General features: G+C 44.0%; 1 protein-coding gene across 1 annotated transcript; it reads right to left on the bottom strand.

Annotated features, from left to right (window-relative positions):
- Nucleotides 1–825: 825 nt before the first annotated feature.
- On the bottom strand, nucleotides 826–5,939 carry LOC119301483. Its single transcript, XM_037578450.1, has 7 exons — nucleotides 5,404–5,939; nucleotides 4,152–4,292; nucleotides 3,691–4,056; nucleotides 2,883–3,125; nucleotides 2,197–2,289; nucleotides 1,601–1,801; nucleotides 826–1,364 (listed from the first exon to the last, which is right to left on the bottom strand). The coding sequence occupies exons 1-7, from the start codon at nucleotides 5,749–5,751 to the stop codon at nucleotides 1,152–1,154; spliced, it is 1,605 nt and encodes a 534-aa protein (XP_037434347.1). The 5' UTR covers nucleotides 5,752–5,939; the 3' UTR covers nucleotides 826–1,151.
- Between the last annotated feature and the right edge of the window lie 4,547 nt (nucleotides 5,940–10,486).

Raw genomic sequence — 10,486 nt, 5'->3', positions numbered from 1 at the left:
TCATCATTATTTTACATATTGTGTGGCATGGCATTCTTTAGAACTCGCAAGAACATTGATGCAAAATAAAAAAAATGTTTAAATTGTAGATGAGAATTTAGGCACAATGGCGCTCATTATGCGGATAAGTTTGCTAGTTATTTTTATTCGAAATGACATATCCACATACAAAATTAATGATCATAGTTTCGCCTTGAAGAACATGTCAAGCCCTAAAACGGCATACATCTATATGAAGCATTTCTTTGTTTCACTTCATCCATACGGTTGAGGTAGTTGGCCGGAATGTGGAGTATCTGCTCTGGGCTCAAATGCTTCCTGATGAACAGTAAAATTTAAAAAAATAGTAAATAAGTTTTAAAAAATCTGATTTTTTTGTGGTAAACTTTGACAAAAAAAATTATGCTTGTAATATTTCAGCATGAAGCATTTTGGTATGCATATAAACATTTGTCAAAGTTTTTAAAAAAAGATTTTAAAATTTGTTTACCATTTTTTTTACTGTGTACAGGGTGCATTTAAGCTCGATAGCAGAATAGAGCTTTCGAATTATATTCAGGCACTCCCGCAACCTCTGAGAATGGACCCTTTGGTTATTTGTTAGAACCTGCTGCAACTTAAACCTCTGAGGATGGACCTTTGCTATTTATCAAAATCAATTTCGTATATGCATTGCTGTAGAGTTAAAAATATTATTCACGGCACAAATCATGAACACAATAGGAAATAAAGATTTTGGCCATGCTCTTAATGATCTCCGGACACATAACCTCGAAAAGAAAGGCCTAGCCTCTGAATGTATGTTTTTTGGTCAGAGAACAAATGGAAGCTAATGCACGCCATGCAACATTTGAGAATACATGGAGGATTTTATTTCAGGGGCATACATTTCATGAAGCCAAGATCATCATCAACAACAAGTTTTCAAAGCTATGCTTGAAAGTTCTATCTATGCGAGCGAATCTTCTATCCAGGTTCACATTGGAGGCCTGGGTTCAGAAACTGCTACGCTAACTAGCAGAAAACTATGCACTGCCTTTTGCTAACCCGTGGATACAGCCACCTGTACCAAACATTTATATACAGCGTAGTTTGTTTACATAATTTAAGCACCGGAAACATGGGCAGTCGCCTATGTACGCCGTCTCATGTCAGCAGCGCGATGGTCGCTTGTACGTCGGGGGTAAGGATGGGCAGTTCTCGTTCATTTTTGCGTACGGCTCTATCGTGTTGTACTCTGGTAGCTCCATCCTGTACTCCCCAAGTATCTGGCAGAAGGGAGGCTTGTCTGCCTCAGTACGACACCAGCTTGGGAGCCTGGTCCGGTCGTCTTCAAATATCTTGAGCATATATGCATCCCGTATCTGGGGCAGAAGGTAATTTAGTAACACACTAGATACAGGATCAATCAACCAAAAGAAAGCCCTTTTAGAAATTAACATACGCTACTTCTCAAGCCCTATTATCCTTTCACATAATATATCTCATGTTCAGTCTGAAAGTTCGAAATCGTCTCAGATGTAGAAATGCATGAACAGAGAAGAATTAACACTTTTTCAATTGCAACTATGACAGGTAGGTACGGGACTTGGGCACTTACAGTGAACTCGGTGACTTGAATTGATTCTGTGAAAGGAGCAAATACTCCAGCTTCCTTGTACATCGCAAGAATGAAGGAAACACAAGTAGTTGATTTACCATCACTGTATACCCATTCATCTTGTTCAGGGATGGTGAGCAACTGATCGAAAGACATGCCACGCTTTTCAGTCTCAAGAATGATACCCTGAAGGTCCAAACCCTACATAAAATAGACACCATGAAATTGATAACCGGGTATAACTTTTGGGTAGATAGACACAGGAGCACTATTTACCTATCTTTTAGTAGAAAATAATAATAATAAAAGCTTATTTGAGCAAAAATATATTTCAAGGCCAACTAAGCCTCATAGAACTCCCTACCAGAGCACCAACAAAAGGCCCCACAGTAGTAGTGCATCTAAAGGTTAGCTGCAGTAGAGGGCCAGTGGCATGCGTACAGCCAGAGAAGAACTCGGGTGTCAGAAATGAAATTTCACAGAAACCACCACACTGCTTAACCTTGTGTCAGCTGTAACTACTACAAACTTATAGGACCCTACACACTCCGGCACTACCCATCAAAGGAAGCCACAATACAAACAAGTTTACAAACCTCAGTCCCAAGTCTTTTGTTAAGGGCTTCATTCCACATGTTCGCAGCATAAAGTGGTTGCAATCTAGTCCACATTGACATAACAGCCATTACCTGAAAACAATAAATAACAGAAGTTGGCAAATCAAACATTACTGATGATAAACTGTTCAATGCATGAACTAAATTTAAATCAGCTATAGCAACCAATTTATAGCGTATCTTGAGTTTGAAAGGCTAAAAGTGGTCAATAGTGTCAGGACATCAACATTACCAATTCAGTATCTTTTTTCCACCTAACTTCAGGAGAACTTCAGGAGATCAAGTGCTTTCTTCTACCTTGATACAGGTTTCCTAGTATGTTTGCTAAGATTTTAACAAGATAATACTATCTAGCTTTTCTACTTTTAACTAAAAACAGACATTCACTATATGAAACCACGTGCTTTATCAAGATTTCAAGAAAGAGTGGTATGGCCGTATGGGTGTATGAAGTAGGTAAGTTCATGGGATGACTCCCGTGCACAGGCAATAGTTTGGTTAGCATTAGCACAAAAAATATTTCTGATCTGCAAAATAAACTTACATAGGCACCAAAAAAATCAACGAGAATGCGTATGAGCACTGAGAATGCCAAAACTAAATATGGAACTTGATTCAGATCCAAACAATTGAAATCGAAGCTTTGGGAAGACCAGAGAGATTACCAGATTAGCATCAAGAGGAGGAGGATAATTATCTCCTATTGTATCAATCCAGCTAAATATCATATTATGATAGCCATACGGCTTTCTGACCATGCTCCGTGCAAAGTCCCATGCGGCACTTTCATTGAATCTAGAGCGTATATCAGGGTGTAATGGCAAAAGGGCTATCTGAGGATTTGATCCATCCTTCAGTGCCATTTCCCACCATTCATCCCAAGGAACTATAGCAATAATTTCCTCTCCCTGTTATTGAAATTCAGTATAGTCAAGACAAAACAAAAATGCACTTTTTCATACATGAAACACTGTGTGCCAGTTTTTCGCAACGAAAAGTTCTGCTGGTCTAGTTTTGCAGATACTAAGACGATCAGGCGCCTAAAGCCCAAAAGGACATAAAATTATCCAGTTTAAGGCTAATCTAGCAACTAAAGGTTGGCCACCAAAATCATAATTTCACACACTACAGTTGGTCCAGCATGTATTTTTAAACCAAAAGGATAGGTTTACTGGTGAGAATAACACAAGAAGTACATCACCTACATTAACCTTTACTCTTTTGAGTATATTCAGAAGGTGAGAAGGATCATAAGCATCAGTAATTATGTAGATGCTGGACATGATTAGGGTCAGCATGTTATCAAGTGTAACCAAGCAGTATAAATTATGTTGATACTAGACATGATAAGGGTGAATATAAGAAATTAAATGACAGCAGCCACAGCATGTTATCAACTGATAGCATATATTACATGAGAAAATGAAATGAACAACAAAGATTCCATTCATACGATATAGAAAGCTATATTACCTTTTCATTCTCAAAGCCTGATTCTGCAACCCAAACATCACCGTTCTCATCTTTCAAGCACACAGCAGTATGCCCAGCAAATGCACCAGTTACCCATTTCTCTAATGTCTCAAACCCACCCCATCGTCCTCGAATCTTTGATAGAGCCAAAAAGTCACCAGATTGTATGTCCTCCTTCATAATATTAGCAAACCAAGGTTGAGAACGTTTCTCAAATGTAGCTCCCATGTGCTTCTCTAAAAAGGCCAAGTTGGAATTTTGACCCCATCCAGTATTCGAAAACAAGGGCAGGACATCAATCAAAGATAACAAAGTTCCAAGCATCCCAGATGGCATGAGAAAAACAGACACACCATGCTGCTTAACCTGGTTAAAAACATGGTAATTGAACAGTTTAGAACTTCAAATTAATTTCATGGGGTACTGAATTGTTTAAGATATCTTTTAGAAAGAGAACTCACATATTCCAGCTCTGCTTCTTCCTCCCATGACGTTATCTCCAAAGTGTGTTCTCGAGCCGCAAAATAGTAATCCCATGTTATCCTATATGGTGTTGCAAACACATAAAGATCCATGCACGTCCAGCTTTGAGCAGAAGCAGTCTACATAACAGGATATGCTATTGTTAAAGGCAGAACCCATGTCCGATAGTCAGACCATTAAAAACAGATAATGTTTACAATCACCAGCTGTCCAGTGCAGATCAAGTCAGTTCAAAGATTATGCTTCAAAAATTACAACTGCAGGAAGGTTAAAGCAAAATATTGGGTTCATACACGAAAGTTGGTATACGATACTATTCAGCACCTCCTGGATATAGTTGTGGCATTACCACAATCAGCAAGTCGGGGTGAGACAATGGAGTAAAACAAAATTGTGAATTTGAATAGAGTAGAAAGTAAGATCTATATATCACCAAACAACATTACCATTAGGAACCATCTTCTTCAAATGCATTTCAGTTCAAATTACAAAAGTAATACTACAATGATGTTCACAGGCAATATGCATAGAGTCTGTCAGAAATACTCCCTCTGTAAACAAATATAAGACTTTTTAGGTAAACAACAACAAAGCCTTTCAGTCCCAAACAAGTTGGGGTAGGCTAGAGTTGTAACCCATAAGATCTCAAAATAAAAAAACAGAATTGGGTATGATGTTGTTATTCTATTTTGGAACAGATCTCCTACCATATATGACGATGTTACCATTTCAAGTCGGTCCATTTACAGTCGGTGCCTGAGCAAATTTTAACTCAAATAAACAACTCTCGGAAGTTCACCGGTAGCTGAGAGATCTTGATCTCAACGGAAAAAAATAGAATTAAAGTAAAGCAGCGAAGCTAATGCGCGCATTCCATGACAACAAATGCTAGTTTCGGTCAACAAATCAATCAATACTTTTCAGAAAGGTTCACCATGGGGAGAACTAAAGTTCTATTATCCCCTACACAATTAGCAAGCTCTCATCAGTCATCGGTTCATCACTCCCCGTTCTTAATTATAACTAAGCAGCAAGCATGCACTAGAGCAACTCTTCCTAATTTGCACCGAAGCTTCAGTGACCACCTATATATGGGTATACGGATATACCCCTCAAACGAGTAGTTCCCAGAGGTGACTACTCCTACACGGAATGAATTAGCAACTACACACCCAAGCAGTCGGGTCAGGCGACATAATTTAAGAAGATTTTCAGGTCTGAGGTGCGGACCTTGAGGCGGAGCACGGCGCCGCCGATCTCGGTCCCGTTGCGGTCGCCGGGGGTGAGCTCAAGGGCCGCCTCGTTCACGGCGAAGCAGGAGCCGTTCCAGACGGCGGGGGAGGGTGCGGCCGGGGCCACGGCGGCGACGAAGGAGGGCAGGAGGTCGACGGCGCTGTGGAGGGTGTTCATCACGGGCCACGCCACCTGCCGCGGCAGGATCGGGAGGACGTCCCCGGGGCTGAACGGCAGCTTCAGCCCCAACGCCCCGCCCCGCGGCAGCCCCGTGGCCAGCACGAGCAGGAGGAGGAGACAGAGGCGCGGTAGGGGGCCGGCGCCCCTACGGGTACGGGACGCCATCGCCGCCGGCCGGCTGGGGAGATGTGTGCGCCGTCGGTTGGTTCCCTCTCCCTCCCTTCCCCGCCGGATTTTGCGATTTTTTCTTTTGTCCGACCTCGTCGAGGAGGCTTGCGCGGTCGGGGAAGGTGCCGTGGAGTGGAGGAGGAGTCTGTTCGTCGCGGCGAGGGCTTCCAACTTCCAAGTTCCAAGACGTCTTCGGTCTTCCCGTCGCTTTTGGATTTTGAGGGGGATCTAGTTTTTCTTTTTCTTTTCCTTTTTTTGAGCTTATGTGGATCTAGTTGGGCACGAGTCCGGGTCCCACTCGGGGACGATATTGTTTTCCGTTGGATTGCTTTTTCTTGGCTAAAAAAAGGACGGCCCAGATCAGGTGTTTGTTTTTCCGAATTTATTAATTCTAATCTATTACCTCCTCCTAAAATACTCCCTCTGTAAACAACTATAAGAGTATTTAGATCACTAATATTTCTTTAGGAGAGAGTACAAAACATTTTGATAGGCTAGCTTAGCCAAAATATAAGATATTTTCGAATGAAGATGGCATGTGTGAACTAATAAAGTCTCGTCTAACTTTTTATGTTATTGATTTTATCTGGAGACTCTGCTGATGTTTTTTTCTTTTTCTGTTTGATTCAGTCAGTTAGATAATACTTAATTAATTCTTATCTAGATGAGAGCTAACCATATTTTTACCCAAATGATAAGCGTCACACGTGTGGAACAATGCCCTCCGGCCTGATATTTTTTTATAACTAAAGTTGCCATCCAAAAAAAAATCACATAGAAAAACTGAAACTTGTCATCCAAAAAAAAGTTGTCATGCTCGATAACTAAAGTTCTCATCCTCATGCCACTAAATTTATTATAAAAAAATGTCTAGAGTTGCCATGTATTCATATCACATATGTAGTATTTATTAGGGTCCTACTTTTCCTTTTAACTGAAACACGTGCTTTCAGTGAGATCACTAGCCACTAGGACGAAAAGATCATTTGATACGTTCTCCAACCACATATAAGGTGTTTGCTCTCCCATGTTATAACTTTGTTTTGGATCCCTATGTTTCTTTAGGAAACAAGCCCCGATCTCTGCATCGAGCAATGCACATGACAATATTATTAGTTATTCAAGAAAGGTCTGACAAAAACATATATCAGACAAGTCGAAGCCATCATCCACACCTACAAACTCGACAATGGGAAATGCCCTCACGCCTCACCATCTACAGTCGGGGTCATCGTCGATCCGCCTGCATGACGTACCAGCAGCAAACACCAGGTGGAGTAGAGCTAAAGCATACACCGTCTGCACACGCTTAAAAAGTCGCCGCCACCATCATACCGCCGACCCATCTTCAGAAAAAAGATCTACATCATCCTTGCCAGGCCGGTCAGCCATCGATGCCGCCACAGTGCCAAATAGCACCACTGCCCTGCACTCGTCCATCACAACGCATCTGCCACCGAGACTCCACTACACCATGTCGTCCAGACCTGCTGGGGTCGACATTGTGGATACGATGTTGCTCTACCTCTGGACCCCTCTAGCCAGCACTTGCTCCGAGAAAGATGCCCCCTAGAGGGGGTGTGACGCCATACGCTACCATTATCCGATCCGGGATACCCAGATCCAGGGCTTCCCCCAGAGTAAACGCCCCTTCCCTGTGAGTCTACGCGGTGATCCAATGCCGCTACACTTTCGCAATTTCTCTGGCAGATATGAGCTTCAAAACAGTGCCTCCAAGAAGGTAGATGATGCCACATGCCACCACCATCCAGTCTGGCAAGCCAAACCAGAGGTTTCCCTCGGAGCTCGACGGGGCCGCCACCGTTACAATGCCCTCCAAGGAGGTTAGCAGCGTCCGTAGACATCGCCGCACCATCTACGCCTGCAGATCGAGACAAAGAATTTCTTCTTGACGATAGTCCCTCGAACCAGGAGAGCAGGAGTGATGTCTACTACACAACCTTCTTCGTGTAGAAGTTGTTGGGCCTCCAAGTGCAGAGGTTTGTAGGACAGTAGCAAATTTCCCTCAAGTGGATGACCTAAGATTTATCAATCCGTAGGAGGCGTAGGATGAAGATGGTCTCTCTCAAGCAACCCTGCAACCAAATAACAAAGAGTCTCTTGTGTCCCCAACACACCCAATACAATGGTAAATTGTATAGGTGCACTAGTTCGGCGAAGAGATGGTGAAACAAGTGGTATATGGATAGTAGGTAAAGGTATTTGTAATCTGAATTAATAAAAATAGCAAGGCATCAAGTGATAAAAGTGAGCGTAAATAGTATTGCAATGCTAGGAAACAAGGCCTAGAGTTCATACTTTCACTAGTGCAAGTCCTCTCAACAATAAGAACATAATTGGATCATATAACTATTCCTCAACATGCAACAAAGAGTCACTTCAAAGTCACTAATAGCGGAGAACGAACGAAGAGATTATGGTAGGGTACGAAACCACCTCAAAGTTATTCTTTCCAATCAATCCGTTGGGCTATTCCTATAAGTGTCAAAAACAGCCCTAGAGTTCGTACTAGAATAACACCTTAAGACACAAATCAACCAAAACCCTAATGTCACCTAGATACTCCAATGTCACCTCAAGTATCCGTGGGCATGATTATACGATATGCATCACACAATCTCAGATCCATCTATTCAACCAACACAAAGGACCTCAAAGAGTGTCCCAAAGTTTCTACCGGAGAATCACGACGAAAACATGTGCCAACCCCTATGCATAGGTTCATGGGCGGAACCCGCAAGTTGATCACCAAAACATACATCAAGTGAATCACGTGGTATCCCATTGTCACCACAGATACGCACGACAAGACATACATCAAGTGTTCTAAAATCTTTAAAGACTCAATCCGATAAGATAACTCCAAAGGGGAAACTCAATTCATTACAAGAGAGTAGAGGGGGAGGAGAAACATAAGATCCAACTATAATAGCAAAGTTCTCGATACATCAAGATCGTATCACCTCAAGAACACGAGAGAGAGAGAGAGAGAGATCAAACACATAGCTACTAGAACATACCCTCAGCCCCGAGGGAGAATTACTCCCTCCTCGTCATGGAGAGCATCGGGATGATGAAGATGGCCACCGGAGAAGGATTGCCCCCTCCGGCAGGGTGCCGGAACGGGTCTAGATTGGCTTTCGGTGGCTACGGAGGCTTTTGGCGGCGGAACTCCCGATCTATTCTCTGTTCTGGAAGTTTTAGGGTACGTGAGTATATATGGATGCAGGAAGTACGTCGGTGGAGCTTCGGGGGGCCCATGAGGCAGGGGGGCGCGCCCCCACCCTCGTGAGCACCTCCCTTGGCTCCTGACGTGGGGTCCAAGTCCATCTGGTAGCTTTCCTTCCAAAAATAACTTCTCTAGTTGATTCTGTTCCGTTTCGACTCCGTTTGATATTCCTTTTCTTCGAAACACTGAAATAGGCAAAAAAACATCAATTCTGGGATGGGCCTCCGGTTAATAGGTTAGTCCCAAAAATAATATAAAAGTGGATAATAAAGCCAAAACAGTAGATAACATAGCATGGAGCAATCAAAAATTATAGATACATTGGAGACGTATCAAGCATCCCCAAGCTTAGTTCCTGCTCGTCCTCGAGTAGGTAAATGATAAAAAAAGAATTTTTGATGCATAGGGGATCGTAGCAGAAATTTAAAATTTTCTACGCATCACCAAGATCAATCTGTGGAGTAATCTAGCAACGAGGTGAAGGGGAGTGCATCTACATACCCTTGTAGATCGCTAAGCGGAAGCGTTGCAAGAACGCAGATGAGGTAGTCGTACTCGTGGTGATTCAGATCGCGGTCGATTCCGACCTAAGCGCCGGACAACGGCGCCTCCGCGTTCAACAGACGTGCATCCCGGTGACGTCTCCCATGCCTTGATCCAGCAAGGAGAGAGGGAGAGGTTGGGGAAGACTCCGTCCAGCAGCAGCACGACGGCGTGGCGGTGGTGGAGGAGCGCGGGACTCTAGCTGTTGGGGAACGTAGCAGAAATTCAAAATTTTCCTACGTGTCACCAAGATCAATCTATGGAGTCATCTAGCAACGAGGGAGGAGTGGATCTACATACCCTTGTAGATCGTGCGCGGAAGCGTTCAAGAGAACGGGGTTGATGGAGTCGTACTCGTCGTGATCCAAATCACCGATGATCCTAGCGCCGAACGGACGGCACCTCCGCGTTCAACACACGTACGGAGCAGCGATGTATCCTCCTTCTTGATCCAGCAAGGGGGAAGGAGAGGTTGATGGAGATCCAGCAGCACAACGGCGTGGTGGTGGAAGTAGCGGGATTCCAACAGGGCTTCGCCAAGCGCTGCGGGAGAAGGGAGATGTGTCATGGGAGGGAGAGGGAGGCGCCAGGGCTTAGGTGTTGCTGCCCTCCCTTCCCCCACTATATATAGGGCCAAGGGAGAGGGGGGGTGCAGCCTTGGCCCTTCCTCCAAGGAAGGGTGCGGCCAAGGGAGGAGTCCCTCCTCCCCAAGGCACCTCGGAGGTGCCTTCCCCCTTTAGGACTCTTCCTTTCCCTTGACTCTTGGCGCATGGGCCTCTTGGGGCTGGTGCCCTTGGCCCATATAGGCCAAGGCGCACACCCCTACAGCCCATGTGGCCCCCCGGGGCAGGTGGACCCCCTTGGTGGACCCCCGGACCCCTTTCGGCACTCCCGGTACAATACCGATAATGCGCGAAACTTTTCTGGCGACCAAAACAA

The sequence above is a fragment of the Triticum dicoccoides genome, chromosome 5A (assembly GCF_002162155.2).
Source record: "Triticum dicoccoides isolate Atlit2015 ecotype Zavitan chromosome 5A, WEW_v2.0, whole genome shotgun sequence".
Taxonomy (NCBI): domain Eukaryota; kingdom Viridiplantae; phylum Streptophyta; class Magnoliopsida; order Poales; family Poaceae; genus Triticum; species Triticum dicoccoides.
This window is presented reverse-complemented; position numbering and strand designations above follow the sequence as displayed.

What these genes read in the sequence shown, in the direction of transcription:
- LOC119301483 (XM_037578450.1), bottom strand. Translation starts at nt 5,751, where the DNA reads ATGGCGTCCCGTACCCGTAGGGGCGCCGGCCCCCTACCGCGCCTCTGT. An exon ending in ACAAAAGACTTGGGACTGAG is followed by an intron (nt 1,802 to 2,196) that starts GTTTGTAAACTT and finishes TATTTTATGTAG; the next exon opens with GGTTTGGACCTTCAGGGTAT. An exon ending in TTCAAGTCACCGAGTTCACT is followed by an intron (nt 1,365 to 1,600) that starts GTAAGTGCCCAA and finishes CTTCTGCCCCAG; the next exon opens with ATACGGGATGCATATATGCT.